The following is a 26,340-nucleotide window of genomic DNA, read 5'->3' on the forward strand; positions in this document are numbered from 1 at the left end:
CCTGGACAAGTCGCCAGGTCATCACAGGGCTGACACATAGACACAGACAACCATTCACACTCACATTCACACCTACGCTCAATTTAGAGTCACCAGTTAACCTAACCTGCATGTCTTTGGACTGTGGGGGAAACCGGAGCACCCGGAGGAAACCCACGCGGACACGGAGAGAACATGCAAACCCCGTACAGAAAGGCCCTCGCCGGCCCCGGGGCTCGAACCCGGACCTTCTTGCTGCGAGGTGGCAGTGATAACCACTACACCACCGTGCCGCCCAATAATAATAATAATAATGGGCGGCATGGTGGTGTAGTGGTTAGCGCTGTCGCCTCACAGCAAGAAGGTTCTGGGTTCGAGCCCCGTGGCCGGCGAGGGCCTTTCTGTGCGGGGTTTGCATGTTCTCCCCGTGTCCGCGTGGGTTTCCTCCGGGTGCTCCGGTTTCCCCCACAGTCCAAAGACATGCAGGTTAGGTTAACTGGTGACTCTAAATTGAGCGTAGGTGTGAATGTGAGTGTGAATGGTTGTCTGTGTCTATGTGTCAGCCCTGTGATGACCTGGCGACTTGTCCAGGGTGAACCCCGCCTTTCGCCCGTAGTCAGCTGGGATAGGCTTCAGCTCGCCTGCGACCCTGTACAGGATAAGTGGTTACAGAGGATGGATGGATGGATAATAAAAATAATAGGAAGCCTATGAATAACAATATTGCACTTTGAGGGCACTAGAACCCATTTCTGTTCTCTCTGATGTTACAGAAGTGATAAAGCAGTGTACAGTGTCTGATTTAGTTAACATGTGGAATGAACAGATAAAGGGATCGAAATAGTTTTATTTATTTATCTATTTTTGTCAGTTATCATGTTACCTTCAACAAATTGCTATTTTTTTGTTATATTTGGTGAAATAGGTGAAAATAACTTATTTTTCCAGCAGCCCTGGATTTCCCCCAATAGTTGTTAGTGGAAACATTCACTTTATTTAAAAAAAAAAGTTTAATCAATGCCTTAAATACATTTACAGATAACGGCATTGAGTTAACTAACTCTTTTTTTTAGGAACGAAAATATCGGCCATGTGGAAATACTTCATGTTTTCTACAAGGGACTTTAACAAAAAAAATTATATCATAAATGTTTAAGTGATTGAAATGAGAAAAAATGGAAAGAAAATTAGTGATAATTATACATTAGTGATATAATCTCATAATCAAGAGAATCAGATCAGTTTGATTAATTTTTTTTTTTTTCATTTTTATTTAGAACTGTTCATGTGAGCAAACCTTCATGAGGAGAATTATAATTATCATTTTCCACATCGGAACTTCATGTTTGGAAGAAAGAAAACAGAACTACAGATGAGGTTTGTGTTTCATGTCATCATTCCTATATCATCATCATCATCATCATCGTCTGTGTGTTTGATGGAGGTGAAATGTAACCAGGTTTTTGGTCCTGCATTCAGACTTTTGAAGCTAAATATCAGGATGATTTTAATCTGATTTTTCCAGTGGGGTGTGTGTGAGCAATAGTTCATTTCCTGTCCCTCTTGAGTCGTCTCCGTAGGTGTCTTGTGAAGTTGAGTTGAGCCTGAGGGAGCGCCTGATTTACCAAAGATTTAGGAAGCCAGCCCTGAGGAGAGAAACCAACAGAACACCGTGTCACTGTGTGGGGAGACGAATGTAGATTTGTTCCTCATTTGTCCATCAGTCATTTAGCACCTGTCCATCGCCAGTCCATCATCTGTCCACAATCTGTCCATCCTCTCTCCATAACCTGTCCATCATGTGTCCATTAGTAGTTTCTCAAACCCATTTACCTGTACATCACTTGTCCATTACCTACAGGTACAGAAATGGTACAACAACCATCCATCACCTGTCTATCACCTGTTAATCATGTGTTTATGAACTGTACATCACTCAGTATCACCTGTCCATAATCCATCACCTTTTTGTCACCTGTCAAGCATGTTAATGCAACTGAGATAGCTAGAAGAGCGTGTGTGTGTGTGTGTGTGTGTGTGTGTGTGTGTGTGTGACTTAGAGAGAGAGAGGAAGGCCACAGTGTGTGTAGCGGGAGGATGAAGGTTATCTTACAAACACATTGAATAATCAGATACCACACCTGCACTCTCTCTCTCTCTCTCTCTCTCTCTCCCCCACACACACGTGCTGAGTGAGTGGGCGGAGCCAGGAGTGTTGTGAGTGCCGAGTGAGTGGCTGCCATGATGTTTCTCTTTTCTTTGTCTTTTCCTTCTTTCTTCTCTTTTATAGAAGTCATTGCCTCTTCGCACTTTCCTCTTATGTATAGTTTAGTTTTTTCAGTTTAACTCTATAGACTTTCCGCTCAGGAAACTCACACCGACGCTGATAGCAGTCCTGACTGGGCCAAGGAGTTTGATGGCAATCGATTTTCCGCCACGATACCACAGTTAGCGGTGGCATCACAATTCTTTTCTCACATACAGTGCCTTGCAAAAGTATTCATACCCCTTGAACTTTTTCACATTTTTCCACCTTACAACCATGAACTTAAAAGTTTTTTATTGAGATTTTATGTGATAGACCAACACAGAGTAGCACAGAATTGTGAAGTGAAATGAAAATGATAAATGGTCTTCAAAATTTTAAACAAATAAAAATCTGAAAATGTGGTGTGCATTAGTATTCAGCCCCCTGTACTCTGATACCTCTAAATACAATCCAGTGCAATCAATTAATTGCCTTCAGAAGTCGTCTAATTAGTTAATAGAGTCCTACTGTGTGTAATTTATTCTCGGCATAAATACACTTGTTCTGTGAAGGCCTCAGTGGTTTGTTAGAGAACACTGAAGAACAAACAGCATCATGAAGACCAAAGAACTCACCAGACAGGCCAGGGATAAAGTTCTGGAGAAGTTTAAAGCAGGGTTAGGTTATAAAAAAATATCCCAAGCTCTGAACATCTCAAGAAGTTCAAGCCATCATTCAGAAATGGAAAAAGTATGGCACAACTGCAAACCTACCAAGACGTGGCCGTCCACCTAAACTGACAGAGCGAGCAAGGAGAGCACTGGTCAGAGAAGCAGCCAAGAGGCCCATGATCACTCTGGAGGAGCTGCAGAAATCCACAGCTCAGGTGGGAGAATCTGTGCACAGGACAACTATAAGTCGTACACTCCACAAATCTGGCCTTTTTGGAAGAGTGGCAAGAAGAAAGCCATTGTTGAAAGACAGGCATAAGAAGCCATGTAGGGGACACAGCAAATGTGTGGAAGAAGGTGCTTTGGTCAGATGAGACCAAAGTTGAACTTTTTGGCCTAAATGCAAAGCGCTATGTGTGGCGGAAAACTAACACTGCTCATCACCCTGCACACACCATCCCCACTGTGAAACATGGTGGTGGCAGCATCATGCTATGGGGATGCTTTTCTTCAGCAGGGACAGGGAAGCTGGTCAGAGTTGATGGGAAGATGGATGGAGCTAAATACAGGGCAATCCTGGAAGAAAACCTGTTGGAGGCTGCAAAAGACTTGAGACTGGGAAGGAGATTCACCTTCCAGCAAGACAACGACCCTAAACATACAGCCAGAGCTACAATGGAATGGTTTAGATCAAAGAATATTCATGTGTTAGAATGGCCCAGTCAAAGTCCAGACCTAAATCCCATTGAGCATCTGTGGCAAGACTTGAAAATTGCTGTTCACAGACGCTCTCCATCCAATCTGGCTGAGCTTGAGCTACTTTGCAAAGAAGAATGGGCAAAAATTTCAGTGTCTAGATGTGCAAAGCTGGTAGAGACATACCACAAAAGACTTGCAGCTGTAATTGCAGCAAAAGGTGGCGCTACAAAGTATTGACGCAGGGGGGCTGAATACTAATGCACACCACATTTTTCAGATTTTTATTTGTTTAAAATTTTGAAGACCATTTATCATTTTCATTTCACTTCCCAATTCTGTGCTACTCTGTGTTGGTCTATCACATAAAATCTCAATAAAAAACTTTTAAGTTCGTGGTTGTAAGGTGGAAAAATGTGAAAAAGTTCGAGGGGTATGAATACTTTTGCAAGGCACTGTAACTCTGCACCGTACTCGGACAAGGTTGAGGAAATCATTAAAGGTAAACTGTTTAAAGTCAGAGCCCAATATGAAAACAGCTGTTTTACATTTAACTGTGTTTATGCCCCACGGCACCTTTAGATAGAAAAGTGTTTTTACAAACCTTCAGCGATTACTCTCAAAAACTGCCAATCTGAAGATATTCTACTGTACAGAAATGAACATAGACAGGAGTCACATGGAACCCCACCTGCCCCCACAAAGGGAACTTACTGAGATTATAAACTCACAAGATCTCACAGACATATGGAGGAATTTCACTCCACGCAGACACAGTACACATGAGCTCATACTTACAACAACACGTTATCCTCAGCCAGATTAGACAGACTGTACAGGTACAAACACCAGTAAAGCTCCATTACCCACTGTGCCATTATACTCACAGGCTTCTCTGACCACAGCATGGTGCTCTGCACTACGTTTGCCAGGGACTCAAAACCTAAACATGTCTACTGACACTTTAACTTGCTAAATGATGTTCATTTTAACGAAGTGTTCCAGTACTTCTAGCATGAATTTAAGAAAACAAAACCGTCATTTCAAGACTTGGAACGGGGTGGAATTTTGCTGTGGTCCAAATTAAACAACTTTGTCATCAGCACACTTCCAGTATTACTAAGGACATCACCGATTGTATGAAAACATGGAAAAGGAGATACTGGCTCTTTAGGCACAGGCCGATATAAATGGTGAAAGTTCCATTATAGACAAAGTTATGGGGAAAAGAACCTGTTATCTGATCTTTTAGGTATCAAGTCTCATGGTGCTCTGGTCAGGTCCCGTTTCCACACCAGGGAATGTATGAATGCACCCACCAAATTCTTTTTCAATATTGAGTTGAAAAATGGGCAAAAAAGGATCATACAGTGTCTTGCAAAAGTATTCATCCCCTTTGGTGTTTGTCCTGTTTTGTCGCATTACAAGCTGGAATTAAAATGGGTTTTTGGAGGGTTAGCACCATTTGATTTACACAACATACCGACCACTTTAAAGGTGAAAATTGTTGTTTTATTGTGACACAAACAATAATTAAGATAAAAAAAAAACCAGAAATCTGGAGTGTGCATAAGTATTCACCCCCTTTCATATGAAACCTCTAAATAAGAGCTGCTCCAACCAATTCACTTCATAAGTCACATAATTAGTTGATTAAGATCCACCTGTGTGCAATCAAAGTGTCACATGATCTGTCACATGATGTCTGTATAAATCAACCTGTTCTGGAAGGACCCTGACTCTGCAACACTACTAAGCAAGCAACATGAAAACCAAGGAGCCTCCAAACAGGTCAGAGACAAAGTTGTGGAGAAGCATAGATCAGGGTTGGGTTATAAAAAATATCCCAAACTTTGAATATCCAACGGAGCTCCATTAAATCCATTATAGCAAAATGGAAAGAATATTACACCACGACAAACCTGACAAGAGAAGGCCCCGCCCACCAAAACTCACAGAGCGGCAAGGAGGGCATTAATCAGAGATGCAACAAAGACACCAAAGTTAACACTGAAGGAGCTGCAAAGATCCACAGTGGAGATGGGAGTATCTGTCCATAGGACCACTTTAAGCTGTACACTCCACAGAGTGGGCGGGGCTTTATGGAAGAGTGGCCAGAAAAAAGTCATTGCTTAAAAAAATCACATTTGGAGTTTGCCCAACAGCATGTGGCAGACTCCCCAAACACATGGAAGAAGATTCTCTGGTCAAATGAGACTAAAATTGATCTTTTTGGCCATCATGGGAAACGCCATGTGTGGCACAAACCCAACACCCTGAGAACACCATCCCTACAGTGACGCATGGTGGTGGCAGCATCATGCTGTGGGGATGTTTTTCATCTGCAGGGACAGGAAAGCTGGTCAGGACTGAAGGAAAGATGGATGGCACTAAATACAGGGCAACTCTGGAGGAAAACCTGTTTGAGTCGGCCAGAGGTTTGAGACTGGGACGAAGGTTCACGTTCCAGCAGGACAACGACCCTAAACATACTGCTAAAGCTACACTGGAGTGGTTTAAAGGGAAACATTTAAATGTCTTGGAATGGCCTAATCAAAGCCCAGACCTCAATCCAATTGAGAATCTGTGGCATAACTTGAAGATTGCTGTAGACCAACACAACCCATCTAACTTGAAGGAGTTGGAGCAGTTTTGCCTTGAGGACTGAGCAAAAATCCCAGTGGCTAGATGTGCTAAGCTAATAAAGACATAACCCAAAAGACTTGCAGCTGTAATTGCAGCAAAAGGTGACTCTACAAAGTATTGACTTTGGGGGTGAATACTTATGCACACTCCAGATTTCTCTTTCTTCATCTTAATTACTGTTTGTGTTACAATAAAAAAAAATTCCCCTTTAAAGTGGTCGGTATGTTGTGTAAATCAAATGGTGCAAAACCTCCAAAAATCCATTTTAATTTCAGCTTGTAATGCGACAAAACAGGACAAACACCAAGGGGGATGAATACTTTTGCAAGACACTGTATATGTATTGTTTAGTAGGAATAAGTTTACCTTCACATCCATATTGAGCAGCCAGGTGAATTTACTTTTTCCAGTGCAACCCGGTAAAGGCTGGATTATGATGCACGTTGGACCGTCTTCAGCTCTGTGTAATAATAATAATGATAATAATAATAATAATAATAATGGGCAGCATGGTGGTGTAGTGGTTAGCGCTGTCGCCTCAGAGCAAGAAGGTCCTGGGTTCGAGCCCCGTGGCCGGCGAGGGCCTTTCTGTGTGGAGTTTGCATGTTCTCCCCGTGTCCGCGTGGGTTTCCTCCGGGTGCTCCGGTTTCCCCCACAGTCCAAAGACATGCAGGTTAGGTTAACTGGTGACTCTAAATTGAGCGTAGGTGTGAATGTGAGTGTGAATGGTTGTCTGTGTCTATGTGTCAGCCCTGTGATGACCTGGCGACTTGTCCAGGGTGAACCCCGCCTTTCGCCCGTAGTCAGCTGGGATAGGATCCAGCTTGCCTGCGACCCTGTAGAACAGGATAAAGCGGCTACAGATAATGAGATGAGATGAGACAATGAGAAAATAAGTTGTATGTGATTGTTTTGAATTTTATCATGGTTTTCATTCTCAACTATGATTTGTCAAAAATGTGATCCAGGCTCCAGAGGAGAACAAAGCTAGCAATAATGATATTAAGGCAGTTAGCGGTGGAACCATGATGACATCTGAGTGCAAATAAAATAAACCTGAAGTTGCGATAATTAAAGGATTTCTAATAAATCTATATTTAAATATTTAATGTTGAGGTTCTGCTTGGATTAAGATCACATCAGTGCAAAGAAATGCTGCTTGTCAGAGTAATGATGTAAAAATGGAGAATTGTAAACTCTAACTAAATTCTAGAGTGCCACAAGGTTCTCACCTGGTTCCTTCAAGTTTCATATCTGCTGCTTTTTGGAGACAAGATTCAGAAATATCAACTTAAAGGTCTGTGTTAATGCTAATAGATTTGCTGTAGAATTGTTAAATATGGTGTAAAAAAAAAGTAATAAAAAATACAATCACAAACTTCACCAATCACAAACTTGATCATGTGACCTCACCACTCACCTTTCTTTCTTTTTTTAATCTTTCTTTTGCTGAGCATAAAATACTAGCTTTAAAGCTTATACAGTAAATTAAGTACAGAGAACATATAGAGTTGAGCACGGTGCTAAAGCAGTAGCTAGCATGATGTAGTGATACAAGATCATTTGAACTCTAGCTAATCATATTCAGTAAATAAAATCACAGTTTGCTAGTGAGTTCGGTGCCATTCATTATGTAAACTATTATGAATTGAAAGACAGACTATCCATCCATCCATCCATTATCTGTAGCCGTTTATCCTGTACAGAGTTAGAACCTGTCCCAGCTGACTATGGGTGAGAGGCGGGGTACACTCTGGACAAGTCGCCAGATCATCACAGGGCTGACACACAACCATTCACACCTACGGTCAATTTAGAGTCACCAGTTAACCTAACCTGCATGTCTTTGGACTGTGGGGGAAACCGGAGCACCCGGAGGAAACCCACGCGGACACGGGGAGAACATGCAAACTCCACACAGAAAGGCCCTCGCCGGCCACGGGGCTCGAACCCGGACCTTCTTGCTGTGAGGCGACAGTAATAACCACTACACCACCATGCCGCCCCAAAAGACAGACTATTAGTGATGTTTTTGTGATTGGCTAATAAATTAAGTTCTGTCATATGACAGAAAAAATACAGGCTATGAATACTGGGTCTCGCGGTTGTCATGGATACCTGATGAATCCTGGCTGTGGTGGAAAAGCCTCCAGGTGAGTCGCAGCTCCGCCCAGGTAAATACAACGCTTCATCTTCAGCGAATGCCTGACACTCAGGAAGTCCCGCTGACCAATAAGGTTCCCCGCTTTTCCCTCTGAAACCTCGTGCGTTACCATGGTTTCCTTCCCTATGTGTTTCAGTACCTGGGAGGCAAAAATGAGTGATGTTTTAAATATGTTCAAAAAGTGATGTGTGTGTTTTTTTTCTTCCAAAACCTACAATTTAAATTGTAAAAGGCATCAAAATGATTTTACAAGTACAAGTTGGTATTGATGCTTTCTTTCTGAATGTGTGTTATTTAGTAAGTGCAAACTTCAAAATATATTTTATTATATAAAGTACTGCACCTTCAAGTACACCTTACTGGGATTTTATCACACTTTAAATTCACTAGTTTGAGATGTAAATCAATAAAAAAATTCTTAATGTGTTAATTCGATGCACTGTAAAGAAATTGCTCATAACTGAGACACGCCTCTGTTTTAGACTAACTCCGCCCCTAGGTGTGTAACTCTCACAGAGCTCCTGAATAGAGCATAATAGAGTGTAATTTCAGTATTTAATCCTCGTGGAACACTGAACTCGGCTCTGAATTTCTGAATATGACTCTTGGTGTGTAACACTTAAATAAAACAACAACAGCAGCATATTAGCAAAAATAAAATCCTGACTATATGATCATGAAAAGACAACTATATTAAAGTTAACATATTATAATTTTAATGTGTTTGATGAAAAAGTGTAAAAGACCTTGATGTGTGCGATGCTGGGGTTCCACTCGTTCATCTCCTCCACTTTCACAAACAGAACCTCGTATAACTCCTCAGGTGAGGCGTCAAGTTCAGCCTCCAGTCTGAACACCTTATGATTTCCCTGAAGAACTTTACTGTAGATCACGTCACCACTGTCCTGTTCACACACACGTTAACGGGAATCCAGTGTTTATGTCGAGCGTTTAGCTCCAACTGACATTTATTATTGCTTTTACTGTGTTAGCTACGCTGTAGCGATGCTAGCGAGCACTGTGGGCATTCAAATAAACAAAAGATAGATAGATAGATAGATAGATAGATAGATAGATAGATAGATAGATAGATAGATAGATAGATAGATAGAAGCAGGATGGAGGGATAGGAGAAAGAAGACAGAAAAGAAAGACAGAAAAATGCAAGACAAGATAAAGGAATGAAATGAAAAATGTAAGGATAGGAGAAAAAGACTTATAAAAGCAAGGCTGTTGATTGGTCGGTTGCTCATCAACACTCATTATGACATCATCAGCTGTCAGTGTGTTTCTGATCAAACGTTGGAGAATTTAAGGAGAAGAAGAAGAAAACAATAATGTGTTGAAATCAGAGAATGTAGTGGAGAAATAATAAATAAATCACAGTGACCTGTGTGATCTCCGTCCTCCAGCCATCAGCGTTCTGTGTGATGTCCAGAGCTTTCTGCAGAGCTTCATGTCCCTGCTGCTGGTACAACAGGTCCGTGTCCTCCACACCATCATACTGTCTGTCTGTCCACTCTGTCTCTGAGAACCAGGACACAGATACCTCACACCACAGACACTCGGACTCTGTGCTCTGATCAGAACCCAAACGCTGATCCCTCACTCTTACCCTCACTGATGTTCCTCCAACTCCACGCCACATCCCAGCTCTGGCTCGCCATTGATATTCTTCCTCTTTTCTGCATGGAGGCGATTTCCTGTCCTAAAGCTGCCATGGCCGTATGCTGCAAACCTGACACACACACACAATATAACACTAGGTAAAATCAAGCTAACTTTATTTTGTCAGTATTCACAGAGTACTGTGATTATTTTATTTTAGAGAGAAGAAGAGAATAATGGAGTCTGGAGTACTGCAGCACAGTAACGTGCAGATAGACCAAGTCAGGTAGATCATGTACAGCTAAATGTTAGTTTACACCCCACACTTCACAGTAGACCCTTGGATGCCGGGTATGGCTCACCATCAGAGCTATTAAGGGGCTGCCAGACTGTAAAAAGCTAAATGCCCATTATATTGACTCCTACAAGATCTTGTGCCAGATTAACGACTTGATCCATAGGCTGGCCTGGTCCAAACACGGCTGTCTGGCACCTTCTTTCCATGTTTGCCAGCTCAAAGCTTGTCATCTCAGGCTCCCTAGCATCCAATAACCCCCCCCCCACACCTCACCTCACCTCACCTCACCACCACCACCACCATGCTCCCCAAACCCTGAGACATCGACAGCCAGCCTGCCTTCACACTCAGCTCCTTCCTCATCTCCTGCAGGAGAGAGGGCAGGTTGGAATATCTCATGGACTGGGAGGGATACGGCCCGGGGAAGCAGTACCAGGTTCCAGCCTGGAACATCCTTGAGAAATTCTGACAATCCAAGCCCTTTTCCCAAAGGATGCCCACAAAAAAGAACCTGGATCATGCTGTCGGAGGGCCATAACAGAAGTTCCTGAAGAAACGGCCGACCTCCTGGTTGGCTCTGTCACATCAGCACTGGAGAACGTTCTGGACTCCATTTCCAAGAACCCACCATTACACACAAACATGGCCACCATGGAATATGAATCCTGGCAGCTCTCATGGTGAAGTTCACCAGACTTCCTGCCTCACATCACACATTACCTCAGTGACTAGATAAGGACTCTCTCACACACACACACACACACACACACACACACAGTGTCTTTACTGCCTGACATAACAAGCCTGTATTATTGTGATTGAAATCCTGGTTCTGACTACTGCAATATTCTTTGTGGGTTTTTTAGTTTTGGATCACGTTTCAAAGTGTTGTTTGCAGATTGCCTGATTTTGCCTGTTTCTTGGACATTGCTTACATTGTTTAAGTCAAGTCAGTTTATTTGTATAACGATTTTAACAATAGACATTGTCTCAAAGCAGCTTTAGAGAAAAATAAAGATTTTAAACAACATATGAGCAAATAAATGTATCCCTAAGTCCACCGCCAAAATTTGAATTCTTGTCTTTGTTTTATTTTTTTATTTTTACTTTTTTCATAGAACAGCAAAAAATAAAATAAAATAAATAAAAGTCAAACTTTGGAACATGGAGGCAGTTATCATAATAATAATAATAATTATTATTATAATAATCTGTTTTATGACGTGTTTCAATATTAGTCCAAACTGTCAATGTTCTTTAAATAAAAGATTATAAATTAACAAGAAGAATAAAACATCATGATGATAAAAAACATGATAATCAAAGACTTTTTAAACAATTAAAGAAAAAATTCAAAACAGAATCACTGAGAAGATAAATGGCAAAGGACTTCAGTAGAACAATTTGTAAATAGATAAAAAATAAATAAAAAGTATTTGTTTAATTGTTAGATGTGTTCATTAGTGTGTTGTTATTAACATGAACTCAGATGACACGTGATGCGATTATAATGCTGTGATGGTGTCTTGTTACCTGTCACACTCCGGAGATGTTGGTATGAAATCCCACAGCACAGCTTAGCAACGGCCGACAGCATGATGCCGGTGTGTGCGTGTGTGTAAGAGAGAGAGATGGACGGCAGAGTGAGGACGACACGCTGCATAGTTTTATACAGCCACATGAAGGCCAGAATCTCAGATAAGACATATTTCATCAAGGACACACTCGAGAGATGAGGGGCACAGCAGGTCATATTCTCATATTCAGCTTTGTTCTAGAAATATCTGTGTATTTATTTAATATTTGCTGCAGTTTAATTATAAGATTTACACTGAATTATTACATTAACACACTGACACCTGCAGAGTATAACTAATAAACTGATCATAACACTCAGTCTGGGTGTGTATTATTCCCAGTGACAGATTCTCCATATCTGTGGAACTGTACTAGAGAGATGGAGAACTGTACTGTGCCAAGTTTCCCAAAAGCATCATAGCACAAAGATCATCATTAAGTGGTAGAGCGAGCAGCAGAATGAACACTCTCTCTCTCCGAGTTAAGATGCTCTTAGCATTAAGAGGCTTTTGGGAAACCCATCACTGTTCTTCTAAAAGCTCCCTCTCAATTGTTGTGATGGTGGTGGTGGTGGTGGTGGGCACTGTTTAAAGGCACATCCAGTGCCTCGGTGTGTTACAGGTGAGTGAAACATAAAACCTCTAGAAAACCAATGAAGTCAAGGATCCATAGCCCTCTTTCTTCACGCTGTGCACTTTATTTGGAATCCTAATGGACAAACACATTGTGACTGTGGAACTTATAGCTGCACAGCAAAGTGTTTGTCTACCATGATACTCATTTTATACCAATATGAGGTTATTCACTGAACAGGCAAGTAAACAGAGCTAAACAGAGCTAAATAATATTCACTGATGCCACTGATCGATTAACAGTGAGTAGGTTATTCATTTAGGTATCAATAATTAATATCAATATTGACAAGTACCAAAAAACATGCTCTCATACTCAGTCTCAAACAAGTCGAACTCCACTCGGGGACACCTTCACTGCCAAAAAGTCTAATCCTTTTCGTTACTTATCTGTATGCCTGAAATCCCTGTAAAATACACATCAAACAGCCATCCATTATCTGTAACCATTTATCCTGTGCAGGGTCGCAAGGAAGCTGGAGCCTATCCCAGCTGACTATGGGCAAGAGGTGGGGTACATCCTGGACAAGTCACCAGGTCATCACAGGGCTGATAGATAGAGACAAACAACCATTCACACTCACATTCACACCTATGGTCAATTTAGAGTCACCAATTATCCTAACCTGCATGTCTTTGGACTGTGGGGGAAACCGGAGCACCCGGAGGAAACCCACACAGACACAGGGAGAACATGCAAACTCCACACAGAAAGGCCCCCATCAGCCACTGGACTCAAACCCAGAACCTTCTTGCTGTGAGGCGACAATGCTAACCACTACACCACCGTGCCGCCTACACTTCAAAGAGGAAGGAAGCTACTGGGAAAAAACATTTCAGAAATTTGACCTATCTGTGACCTTGCGAGTGACTGATTCTCGGTCTCTGAAATGGACCGTCACCTCCAACTGGCCCTTAGAACCTTCGGCCGACTTGGCTGAGTGCAGTGGAGCAGAAAGCAGTGCTGTAGGACTCGAGGCTGGTCTCAAGACCACTTTTTGAAGGTCTCAGGATCGATCGCATTTTTACTCAGTCTTGTCTCGGTCTCAGATGTAGAGGACACTGGATTTTATTTCAAGACCAGTCGAGACCACAGCTGTGGGGATTTCACTAAACTCCCTGTGTATTGTCTGATTTATTTGTGAACATCCTTCCTGTGATTGGACGTAAAACTTCCTGCATCAAATGCAACCAGTAATGTGACTCATTGCTAATTCAAAATTTTCGTTCCTGTTAATGGCCATCACCCCACCCCCCGCCCCTTTCATACCCACTGGTCTGGTCCTGGTCTTGACTCGGTCTTGCCCTGCCTTGGTCTTGGTCTTGACTCGGTCTCAACCCCTCAAAGTCTTGGTCTTGTCTCAGTCTTGATACACTCTGGTCTTGGTCATGACTTTGTCTTGGTTTAGGTGGTCTTCACTACAACACTAGCAGCAAGAGCCACACTGCTACCAAAATCCACATCTTCGACGGCTGCATCCTTCACATCCTTCTTTATGGCTGTGAAACATGGACCCTCTCCACCACAACCAGTCACCGCTTTTATGCCTACCACCGAACTTGCATATGTTACATCCTTGGCATCCACTGGTACCACCACATCACAAATGTGCTGAACGGGTGACCCTACCCCCCATCCATCACCATAAAGAGGGGCAGATGTTTGCAGCCATGTCACGTGTCTTAGGGATGAAGTTCTAGCAAAGCAAGTGCTCACTGCAGCATCACATCCATCTCCAGAGGGCTGGTGTCACCCCCGGGATGCCCTCATCTCACTTGGATGCCCCAGGTTGGAGAAGTATGCCCACTGGCTGACCTCCTCATCTCAGTTCACAACTGCCAAGTCAATAGGCATCTTATCACTATGGTCACATGATGGTGGCCAAACTCCCTCAAGTCAAGTCAAGTGGTCTTGATCCTGTTTGGATCAATTCCAATTTCTAATAATTTCCTCTCCTGGTTACGATGATAATTTCTCTGTATCTGGAATTTCCCACATGGGATTAATAAAATGTTATCCACTCATTCTTGGCATATCATGCTAATGAGAAGCTTGGATGGATGCTTGAATGGACAATCTGAAAACATAACACCTCCACCACCTTGCAACAGACACTGGAATCGATGTATCCTTATATACACACGCATGATATCTTTGTAGATGATGATGTTAAATAAAGTTCTTTGTGCAATGAAAGTGTGATTTTCTGACCTCAATTTCCTCCTCTGGAGTTTTTCATGTGAGTGAGACTATAGAGCAGGGTTTCCTGGAGGGTTCTGGTTTATATGCAGCCACACATGGCACGCTGGGGGACTTAGCTTCAGAAGAAAGATTATGTCACATGACTAATCCAGTACAGAAAAATTCTTCAGTAGAGGTGAGAATTAAAGGTTAGCCATGATACAGCAGCCCCTGGAGTAGAGAGGGTTAAGGGCCTTGTTCAAGGGCCCAATATTGACAGCTTGGAGGTGATGGGGCTTGAACCCCTGACCTTTGAACCTGGAGCTTTACTGGATACTTTGAGGGATTATCATTATTAGTACAACGGCCTTCAGTGTGGCTGTGCTTAAAGTATATGTAGGTAAGAGTATTATAACCTGTGCACACGGTGACTGTTGTGATCGTATGGAGTGTTAAAGTGTGTTGCGTTAGTGTGTGTGGAGCGATGTGAATAAGCAGAGTTGTGTTCTCACCTCTCTCACTGTGTCATCACTAACTGTGTGGTGTGAGGTGAAGCAGATGGTGGATGTGAGATGAGGTCAGGGATGATACCAGTTTGAGGTCACAGATTAACAAATCTACACCAAGCTCTGCATGAAACTTTCAATCTAGCAACAGGTCTGTCCTGTCATACATGTCCATTACTCTTGTGTCTCACATGTCCATCACTCTCCTGTCTCACATGTCCATCACTCTTCTGTCTCACATGTCAATCACTCTTCTGTCTCACATGTCCATCATTCTTCAGTCTCACACGTCCATCATTCTTCTGTCTCACACGTCCATCATTCTTCAGTCTCACATGTCCCTCACTCTTCTGTCTCACATGTCCATCACTCTTCTGTCTCGCACGTCCATCACTTTTCTGTCTCACATGTCCATCACTCTTCTGTCTCATATATCCATCACTCTTCTGTCTCACACATCCATCACTCTTCTGTCTCACACATCCATCATTCTTCTGTCTCACACGTCCATCATTCTTCTGTCTCACACATCCATCATTCTTCAGTCTCACATGTCCCTCACTCTTCTGTCTCACATGTCCATTACTTGTGTCTCACATGTCCATCACTCCTCTGTCTCACATGTCCATCACTCCTCTGTCTCACACATCCATTAGTTTTCTGTCTCACACGTCCATCACTCTTCTGTCTCACACGTCCATCACTCTTCTGTCTCACACGTCCATCATTCTTCAGTCTCACACATCCATCACTCTTCTGTCTAGCATGTCCATGATTCTTCAGTCTCACATGTCCCTCACTCTTCTGTCTCACACGTCCATTCTTCTGTCTCACATGTCCATCTTTCTTCAATCTCACATGTCCCTCAATCTTCTGTCTCACATGTCCATCATTCTTCAGTCTCACATGTCCATCACTCTTCTGTCTCATACAGTGGTGCTTGAAAGTTTGTGAACCCTTTAGAATTTTCTATATTTCTGCATAAATATGACCTAAAACATCATCAGATTTTCACACAAGTCCTAAAAGTAGATAAAGAGAACCCAGCTAAACAAATGAGACAAAAATATGATACTTGGTCATTTATTTATTGAGGAAAATGATCCAACATTACATACCTGTGAGTGGCAAAAGTATGTGAACCTCTAGGATGAGCAGTTAATTTGAAGGTGAAATTAGAGTCAGGTGTTTTCAATCAATGGGATGACAATCAGGTGTGAGTGGGCACCCTGTTTTATTTAAAGAACAGGGATCTTTCAAGGTCTGAGCTTCACAACATATGTTTGTGGAAGTGTATCATGGCACGAACAAAGGAGATTTCTGAGGACCTCAGAAAAAGTGTTGTTGATGCTCATCAGGCTGGAAAAGGTTACAAAACCATCTCTAAAGAGTTTGGACTCCACCAATCCACAGTCAGACAGATTGTGTACAAATGGAGGAAATTCAAGACCATTGTTACCCTCCTCAGGAGTGGTCGACCAACAAAGATCACTCCAAGAGCAAGGCGTGTAATAGTCGGCGAGGTCACAAAGGACCCCAGGGTAACTTCTAAGCAACTGAAGGCCTCTCTCACATTGGCTAATGTTAATGCTCATGAGTCCACCATCAGGAGAACACTGAACAACAATGGTGTGCATGGCAGGGTTGCAAGGAGAAAGCCACTACTCTCCAAAAAGAACATTGCTGCTTGTCTGCAGTTTGCTAAAGATCATATGGACAAGCCAGAAGGCTATTTGAAAAATGTTTTGTGGATAGATGAGACCAAAATAGAACTTTTTGGTTTAAATGAGAAGCGTTAAGTTTGGAGAAAGGAAAACACTGCATTCCAGCATAAGAACCTTATCCCATCTGTGAAACATGGTGGTGGTAGTATCATGGTTTGTGCCTGTTTTGCTGCATCTGGGCCAGGACGGCTTGCCATCATTGATGCAGCAATGAATTCTGAATTATACCAGTGAATTCTAAAGGAAAATGTCAGGACATCTGTCCATGAACTGAATCTCAAGAGAAGGTGGGTCATGCAGCAAGACAACGACCCTAAGCACACAAGTCATTCTACCAAAGAATGGTTAAAGAAGAATAAAGTGAATGTTTTGGAATGGCCAAGTCAAAGTCCTGACCTTAATCCAATGGAAATGTTGTAGAAGGACCTGAAGCGAGCAGTTCATGTGAGGAAACCCACCAACATCCCAGAGTTGAAGTTGTTCTGTACGGAGGAACGGGCTAAAATTCCTCCAAGCCGGTGTGCAGGACTGATCAACAGTTACCGCAAATGTTTAGTTGCAGTTATTGCTGCACAAGGGGGTCACATCAGATACTGAAAGCAAAGGGTCACATACTTTTGCCACTCACAGATATGTAATATTAGATCATTTTCCTCAATAAATAAATGACCAAGAATAATATTTTTGTCTCATTTGTTTAACTGGGTTCTCTTTATCTACTTTTAGGACTTGTGTGAAAATCTGATGATGTTTTAGGTTATATTTATGCAGAAATATAGAAAATTCTAAAGGGTTCACAAACTTTCAAGCACCACTGTATATCCATCACTCTTCTGTCTCACACATCCATCATTCTTCTGTCTCACACGTCCATCATTCTTCAGTCTCACATGTCTCTCACTCTTCTGTTTTACATGTCCATTACTCTTGTCTCGCACGTCCATCATTCTTCTGTCTCACATGTCCATTACTCTTCTGTCTCACATGTCCATCACTCTTCTGTCTCATATATCCATCACTCTTCTGTCTCACACATCCATCATTCTTCAGTCTCGCACGTCCATCACTCTTCTGTCTCGCACGTCCATCATTCTTCAGTCTCACATGTCCCTCACTCTTCTGTCTGACATGTCCATCATTCTTCAGTCTCGCACGTCCATCACTCTTCTGTCTCGCACATCCATCATTCTTCAGTCTCACATGTCCATCATTCTTCTGTCTCACATGTCCATCATTCTTCTGTCTCACATGTCCATCACTCTTCTGTCTCACACATCCATCATTCTTCAGTCTCACATGTCCCTCACTCTTCTGTCTCACATGTCCATTACTCTTGTGTCTCACATATCCATCACTCTTCTGTCTCGCACCTCCATCACTCTTCTGTCTCACATGTCCCTCACTCTTCTGTCTCACATGTCCATCATTCTTCTGTATGACATGTCCATGTCCATCATTCTTCTGTCTCACATGTCCATCACTCTTCTGTCTCACACGTCAATCACTCTTTTGTCTAACCAACCCTAACCCTATTACCGTACTGCTTTTTTATATTGAAATTAATTTTAGAATTTCACACATAGATTAAACAAATTAATTCTATTTTATTTCTCTCACCTGTTTTGACTGTGTTTACAGAATTGAGACATTTTTAAAGTTATTTGCCAATGCATATGACTCTCATTTAAGAGAGAAATGTACATGCATGAATTCAAAATGTTAAAATATAACAAATAAATCCAAACACAGGAGCCTGAATAGATGTTTTATGTCTTAACAAATAATTTAAAAGTGAACATTTCAATGTGTTACATTTAAAAAAAAATTCACTCACTCACCATGTTTTATTCCTCTTATACCACAGCAATTTGCAAACAATTACTTTTTTATTTATTAGAGAATGTCATACTTTTTATTCATTTATTTCTACATTCAATTTTGTGGAATGTCAAGTTAGTTCCTGGAGTCACTAATGTTAAGTCATGACCCACTGGTTAGGGAAGCAGTTTGAGGACCAAAAGGTCGTTGGTTTGATTTCCTGGACCAGCAGGAGTGGCTGAAGTGCCCTTGAGCAAGGCACCTAACCCCAGCGGCTCCCCACGCTGCTCTGGGTACATGGTGCATTGCTCTGGATAAGAGCGTCTGCTAAGTGCCTGTAATGTAATGAGTGATAATGTTTTTGATTAAAAGTATATACAAATACAATTCTATAAAATGGACATGAAAGTGAAATAAAACACTAAAATGATGAGACACAATAAACTCCTGATTAATCAAGTCATCTTTGATGCATAAGCTATCGAACTCCCACTAATGCATAACATGGGTCTAAATAGACCCGCATTCATTTCCAATGTAATTCCAAGCATTAATGTTATATTCACTCTCACAACTTCTAAAACCAATACAATTAATCCCATTATACTTATAAAAGTAATTATTTAGGTACTCCTTAATGTAAGGAAAGTGATTTTTTATTTTTCTACATGGATTTGGAATTACTACACTAATTTCTAGACATGGGTCTAAAAAGACCCGCATTCATTTATAAAGGAAATGTAAGTTGTTGTTGTTTTTTTCCAGTTACAACTTCCACAATTATTATATTTTAAATAGGAAATGGATTAAAATGTCATAAATTAGGTAGTTTTCTATGTACAACACTATTATTTATTTTATATATTATAAACAAGCACAGACAAATAATTGATCTATTATTGCAGACATGGATCTAAAGTGACTCACATTAGGAACTAAAATATATTTGCAACTGTTTCCAGTCAGGAACACAAATACTGCGGACCACTGTTGATCACTGTTGACCTGTTGATTGTGAAGAATCAGAACTTCAAAACTCCAAAATGACATGCCATCCGACATGCCATCCGTAATCATGCCTCACATGAGGAGGCGACTGGAGACCAGTCTCCATCTGCAGAAGCATGTCATTCAGGCAATGGAGATGTGTGGCTTACAGAGGCAGTTCATCCAGCCACAGGAGCCAAACCGTGTCTTGCAGAGTAAGAGAAAGAGGTGCAGCCTGTGTCCCTATGCGCGAGACAAAAAAAGTGTCTCACTCATGCTTCCGATGTGCACGGCCTGTGTGCAAAGAACACAAATTCACTCAGGTGATTTGTGAAATGTGCAAGAACTGAGAAAGCTGTAACAATGTAGGTCAATACTGACCTTTTCCCATGATTATATGCAGTTTTACTTAGTGTATTTACATACCAGGTCCGTTTTATAGTGGTTCACTGACATTATCAATTTACTGTTTAGTATTCATATTTTACAATCTGTCACAGTCATTTTACTGTTTTACATGTTTTATGTAAAACATTCAGAATTCATTCAGAATTCATTCAGAATTATAGAATCAGAATTATATTCATTCAGAATTATTTCTGAATATGTCATTCAGAAAATAAGTTCTTGTTACAGTAAGTCTTTGAATAAACTCTTTTCATGCAATGCTCCGAATCAATGTATTGTTTTATACTTTTAAATAATTTAAATATCATAAGTCAGATATGAAATAATTGTAATTTTGAATGATTAAATACATTTTTGCCAAAGAAAATACTGCAAAGAACTGATCCTTGAACAGTATTACATAGAAAATGAAAGCGGGTCTTTTTAGATCCATGTGTCTAAATAATACATAATTATGTAAAATGTCTTCTACTTCAAAGAGTAACCATAAAGTATGAAAATTAAGTATTGGTGCTGGGAATAAATACTCCATAAATCATAAAAAGATGCATTATTGCATGAGGAATCAAGATCATTTTACAATATAGCTAAGAAAAACTAAGCCTTTGGTGAAATTGCATAGAAAATGAATACGGGTCTTTTTAGACCCATGTTATGCATTAAAGGGGTATTAACAAAAAAGGTATTTTTACGTAAAATGCAATGATGCCAAAAATGAAATGAAGCTTTCTAAGGGACATAAACAAGTCAATTGAGGAATTAATGGAGTATTGAGCAAAAAAAAATGTATTATGATAAAGATATAGAAAATTTTAAACTCTGCCGGGTCTATTTAGACCCATCTTATGCATTTTAATAACAAATTGGCAAAAAGCACTTTTTTTTTTAGTTTCAATCGACTCAGGGACATTTTTAGTGAAATCTACTGATTTTTCCAAGAAATGATGAACATCCTGGGCATCAGTGGACAACACTGTTGCTTCACAGCAAGAAGGTTCTGGATTTGAACTTCATGGTTGATGGGGGACTTTCTGTGTGGAATTCGCAGTTCCCCCTGTGTGTGTGTGGGGGGGGGGGGGGTGAGGTGTTCCTCTGGGTGCTCCAGTTTCCTCCCACAGTTCAAAGACATGCAGATTAGTTCAACTGGCTGCTCTGAATCCCCCAGAGGCGTGAGTGTGATGTTGTTTGTCTCTGTGTAGGCCTGTGATAGACTGCAGTTTGTCCCATTCTTCATGGCAGATATTTTCAAGCTCCATCAGGTGGTGTGAACATTGCCACAAAGACTGAAGATTTTATACATTTATCCCAAATAAACAATTCTGAGGTGACAGTGGTGAGGAAAAACTCCCTCAGATGACACGAGAAAGAAACCTTGAGAGGAACCAGACTCTAAAGGGAACCCATCCCCATCTGGGTGATAACAGACAGCGTGATTATAAATAACTCCCTTCTCTAACTGTGTCCTATAGAGTCACAAAGTACAACTGCGTAACCAGGAAATTCATTATAGTTTAACAGGAAGTCTGTTTTGTTGAAGTTATAAACTGTTCATTGATGGAGATATCGAGTGTTACAGTGTGTTACAGGTTGTGTTGCAGTGTGTGTTAATGTCTGCATTAGTGTTAGTGTGTTGTGCAGTGTGTGTTACGGTGTGTGTTAGTGTTAGTGTATTGTGCAGTGTGTGTTACGGTGTGTGTTAGTGTTAGTGTGTTGTGCAGTGTGTGTTACGGTGTGTGTTAGTGTTAGTGTGTTGTGCAGTGTGTGTTATGGTGTGTGTTAGTGTTAGTTTGTTGTGCAGTGTGTGTTACGGTGTGTATTAGTGTTAGTTTGTTGTGCAGTGTGTGTTACGGTGTGTATTAGTGTTAGTGTGTTGTGCAGTGTGTGTTATGGTGTGTGTTAGTGTTAGTGTGTGGTGCAGTGTGTGTTATGGTGTGTGTTAGTGTTAGTGTGTTGTGCAGTGTGTGTTATGGTGTGTGTTAGTGTTAGTGTGTGGTGCAGTGTGTGTTACGGTGTGTATTAGTGTTAGTGTGTTGTGCAGTGTGTGTTATGGTGTGTGTTAGTGTTAGTGTGTTGTGCAGTGTGTGTTACGGTGTGTATTAGTGTTAGTTTGTTGTGCAGTGTCTGTTATAGTGTGTGTTAGTGTTAGTGTATTGTGCAGTGTGTGTTACGCTGTGTGTTAGTGTTAGCTTGTTGTGCAGTGTGTGTTACATTGTGTATTAGTGTTAGCTTGTTGTGCAGTGTGTGTTACATTGTGTATTAGTGTTAGTGTGCTGTGCAGTGTATGTTATGGTGTGCTTTTCAGTGTGTTGTGCAGTGTTTGTTACAGTATGTTTTAGTGTTAGTGTGTTGTGCAGTGTGTTACAGTGTGTGTTAGTGTGTTGTACAGTGTCTGTTATAGTGTGTGTTAGTGTTAGTGTATTGTGCAGTGTGTGTTACGGTGTGTATTAGTGTTAGTGTGTTGTGCAGTGTGTGTTACGGTGTGTATTAGTGTTAGTTTGTTGTGCAGTGTGTGTTACGTTGTGTATTAGTGTTAGTGTGCTGTGCAGTGTATGTTATGGTGTGCTTTTCAGTGTGTTGTGCAGTGTGTGTTACAGTATGTTTTAGTGTTAGTGTGTTGTGCAGTGTGTTACAGTGTGTGTTAGTGTGTTGTGCAGTGTCTGTTATAGTGTGTGTTAGTGTATTGTGCATTGTGTGTTATGGTGTGTATTAGTGTTAGTTTGTTGTGCAGTGTGTGTTACGTTGTGTATTAGTGTTAGCTTGTTGTGCAGTGTGTGTTACGTTGTGTATTAGTGTTAGTTTGTTGTGCAGTGTGTGTTACATTGTGTATTAGTGTGCTGTGCAGTCTGTGTTATGGTGTGTGTGTGTGTGTGTGTGTGTTGTGCAGTCTGTGTTATGGTGTGTGTGTGTGTGTGTGTGTGTTGTGCAGTGTGTGTTATGGTGTGTGTTAGTGTGTTGTGCAGTCTGTGTTATGGTGTGTGTGTGTGTGTGTGTGTGTGTGTGTGTGTGTGTGTGTGTGTGTGTGTGTGTGTGTGTTGTGCAGGGTGTGTTATGGTGTGCATTAGTGTTAGTGTGTTGTGCAGTGTGTTATGGTGTGTTAGTGTGTTGGGCAGTGTGTGTTACAGTGTGTTAGTGTTAGTGTGTTGTGCAGTGTGTATTATGGTGTGCATTAGTGTTAGCATGTTGTGTAGTGTGTGTTACGGTGTGTATTAGTCTTATGTTGTGCAATGTGTGTTATGGTGTGTGTTAGTGTGTTGTGCAGTGTGTGTTATGGTGTGTGTTAGTGTGTTGTGCATTGTGTGTTTCGGTCTGTGTTAGTGTGTTGTGCAGTGTATGTTACAGTGTGCATTAGTGTTAGTGTGTTGTGCAGTGTGTGTAATGGTGTGTGTTAGTGTTTTGTGCATTGTATGTTACGGTGTGTGATTGTGTTCATGTGTTGTGCAGTGTGTGTTATGGTGTGTCTTAGTCTGTTGTGCAGTGTGTGTTACGTCTGTGTTAGTGTGTTGTGCAGTGTATGTTACAGTGTGTGTTAGTGTTCGTGTGTTGTGCAGTGTGTGTTACAGTGTGTGCTAGTGCTAGTGTGTTGTGCAGTGTGTGTTACGGTGTGTGTTAGTGTTAATGTGTTGTGCAGTGTGTGTTACGGTGTGTGTGTTAATGTGTTGTGCAGTGTGTGTTACGGTGTTTATTACTTTTAGTCTGTTGTGCAGTGTGTGTTATGGTCTGTGTTAGTGTGTTGTGCAGTGTATGTTACAGTGTGTGTTAGTGTTCGTGTGTTGTGCAGTGTGTGTTACAGTGTGTGTTAGTGTTAATGTGTTGTGCAGTGTGTGTTACGGTGTGTGTGTTAATGTGTTGTGCAGTGTGTGTTACGGTGTTTATTAATGTTAGTGTGTTGTGCAGTCTGTGTTACGTTGGGTATTAGTGTTAGTTTGTTGTGCAATGTATGTTATGGTGTGTTTTTCAGTGTGTTGTGCAGTGTGTGTTACAGTATGTGTTAGTGTGTTGTGCAGTGTGTGTTAGTGTTAGTGTATTGTGCAGTGTGTGTTACGGTGTGTGTTAGTGTTAGTGTATTGTGCAGTGTGTGTTACGGTGTGTGTTAGTTTGTTGTGCAGTGTGTGTTATGGTGTGTGTTAGTGTGTTGTGCAGTGTGTGTTATGGTGTGTGTTAGTGTGTTGTGCAGTGTGTATTATGGTGTGTCTTAGTCTGTTGTGCAGTGTGTGTTACGGTCTGTGTTAGTGTGTTGTGCAGTGTATGTTACAGTGTGTGTTAGTGTTCGTGTGTTGTGCAGTGTGTGTTACAGTGTGTGTTAGTGTTAGTGTGTTGTGCAGTGTGTTACGGTGTGTGTGTTAATGTGTTGTGCAGTGTGTGTTACGGTGTTTATTACTGTTAGTGTGTTGTGCAGTGTGTGTTACGTTGTGTATTAGTGTTAGCTTGTTGTGCAGTGTGTGTTACATTGTGTATTAGTGTTAGTTTGTTGTGCAGTGTGTTATGTTGTGTATTAGTGTTAGTTTGTTGGGCAGTGTGTGTTACGGTGTGTGTTAGTGTGTTGTGCAGGGTGTGTTATGGTGTGCATTAGTGTTAGTGTGTTGTGCAGTGTGTTATGGTGTGTGTTAGTGTGTTGTGCAGTCTGTGTTATGGTGTGTGTGTGTGTTGTGCAGGGTGTGTTATGGTGTGCGTTAGTGTTAGTTTGTTGTGCAGTGTGTGTTATGGTGTGTGTTAGTGTGTTGTGCAGTCTGTGTTATGGTGTGTGTGTGTGTGTGTGTGTGTGTTGTGCAGGGTGTGTTATGGTGTGCGTTAGTGTTAGTGTGTTGTGCAGTGTGTTATGGTGTGTGTTAGTGTGTTGTGCAGTGTGTGTTACAGTGTGTTAGTGTTAGTGTGTTGTGCAGTGTGTATTACGGTGTGCGTTAGTGTTAGCGTGTTGTGCAGTGTGTGTTACGGTGTGCATTAGTCTTATTGTGTTGTGCAGTGTGTGTTATGGTGTGTGTTAGTGTGTTGTGCATTGTGTGTTATGGTGTGTGTTAGTGTGTTGTGCATTGTGTGTTATGGTGTGTGTTAGTGTGTTGTGCATTGTGTGTTTTGGTCTGTGTTAGTGTGTTGTGCAGTGTGTTATGGTGTGTGCTACTGTGTTGTGCAGTGTGTATTACGGTGTGCGTTAGTGTTAGCGTGTTGTGCAGTGTGTGTTACGGTGTGTATTAGTCTTATTGTGTTGTGCAGTGTGTGTTATGGTGTGTGTTAGTGTGTTGTGCATTGTGTGTTATGGTGTGTGTTACTGTGTTGTGCATTGTGTGTTTCAGTCTGTGTTAGTGTGTTGTGCAGTGTATGTTACAGTGTGCATTAGTGTTAATGTGTTGTGCAGTGTGTGTAATGGTGTGTGTTAGTGTTTTGTGCATTGTATGTTACGGTGTGTGATTGTGTTCATGTGTTGTGCAGTGTGTGTTATGGTGTGTCTTAGTCTGTTGTGCAGTGTGTGTTACGGTCTGTGTTACAGTGTGTGTTAGTGTTAGTGTGTTGTGCAGTGTGTGTTACGGTGTGTGTGTTAATGTGTTGTGCAGTGTGTGTTACGGTGTTTATTACTGTTAGTGTGTTGTGCAGTGTGTGTTACGTTGTGTATTAGTGTTAGTTTGTTGTGCAGTGTGTGTTAGAGTATGTGTTAGTGTGTTGTGCAGTGTGTGTTATGGTGTGTGTTAGTGTTAGTGTGTTGTGCAGTGTGTGTTAGTGTTAGTTTGTTGTGCAATATATGTTGTGTTTTTCAGTGTGTTGTGCAGTGTGTGTTACAGTGTGTGTTAGTGTGTTGTGCAGTGTGTGTTACAGTGTGTGTTATGGTGTGTGTTAGTGTGTTGTGCAGTGTGTGTGATGGTGTGTGTTTGTGTTAGTATGTTGTGCAGCGTGTCTTACAGTGTGTGTTTGTGTTAGTGTGTTGTGCAGTGTGTGTTACTGTGTGTATTAGTGTTAGTTTGTTGTGCAGTGTGTTTTACGGTGTGTATTAGTGTTAGTGTGTTGTGCAGCATGTTTTACGGTGTGTGTTAGTGCATTGTGCAGTGTGTTATGGTGTGTGTTAGTGTGTTGTGCAGTGTGCATTACGGTGTTTTTAGTGTTAGTGTGTTGTGCAGTGTGTATTATGGTGTGTGTTAGTGTTAGTGTGCTGTGCAGTGTGTGTTATGGTGTGTGTTAGTGTGTTGTGCAGTGTGCATTATGGTGTGT

General features: G+C 41.4%; 1 protein-coding gene across 1 annotated transcript; it reads right to left on the bottom strand.

Annotated features, from left to right (window-relative positions):
• Positions 1-1,526: 1,526 nt before the first annotated feature.
• Positions 1,527-11,907, bottom strand: star2 (steroidogenic acute regulatory protein 2). The gene is made up of 7 exons (XM_060938699.1): positions 11,844-11,907; positions 10,020-10,142; positions 9,795-9,931; positions 9,151-9,309; positions 8,359-8,543; positions 6,607-6,700; positions 1,527-1,625 (listed from the first exon to the last, which is right to left on the bottom strand). Exons 1-7 carry the CDS (start codon positions 11,905-11,907, stop codon positions 1,527-1,529), a joined length of 861 nt encoding a protein of 286 aa, XP_060794682.1.
• Positions 11,908-26,340: the final 14,433 nt, after the last annotated feature.

Source organism: Neoarius graeffei, chromosome 14 (genome assembly GCF_027579695.1).
Source record: "Neoarius graeffei isolate fNeoGra1 chromosome 14, fNeoGra1.pri, whole genome shotgun sequence".
NCBI lineage: Eukaryota > Metazoa > Chordata > Actinopteri > Siluriformes > Ariidae > Neoarius > Neoarius graeffei.

Excerpts from the sequence above, each read along its gene's own strand:
- star2 (XM_060938699.1), bottom strand. The coding sequence starts at position 11,907 with ATGCTGTCGGCCGTTGCTAAGCTGTGCTGTGGGATTTCATACCAACAT. Across the intron at positions 9,310-9,794 it reads GGAGGACGGAGATCACACAG|GACAGTGGTGACGTGATCTA; the intron begins GTCACTGTGATT and ends GTGTGTGAACAG. Across the intron at positions 6,701-8,358 it reads CCACAGCCAGGATTCATCAG|AGCTGAAGACGGTCCAACGT; the intron begins GTATCCATGACA and ends ATTATTACACAG.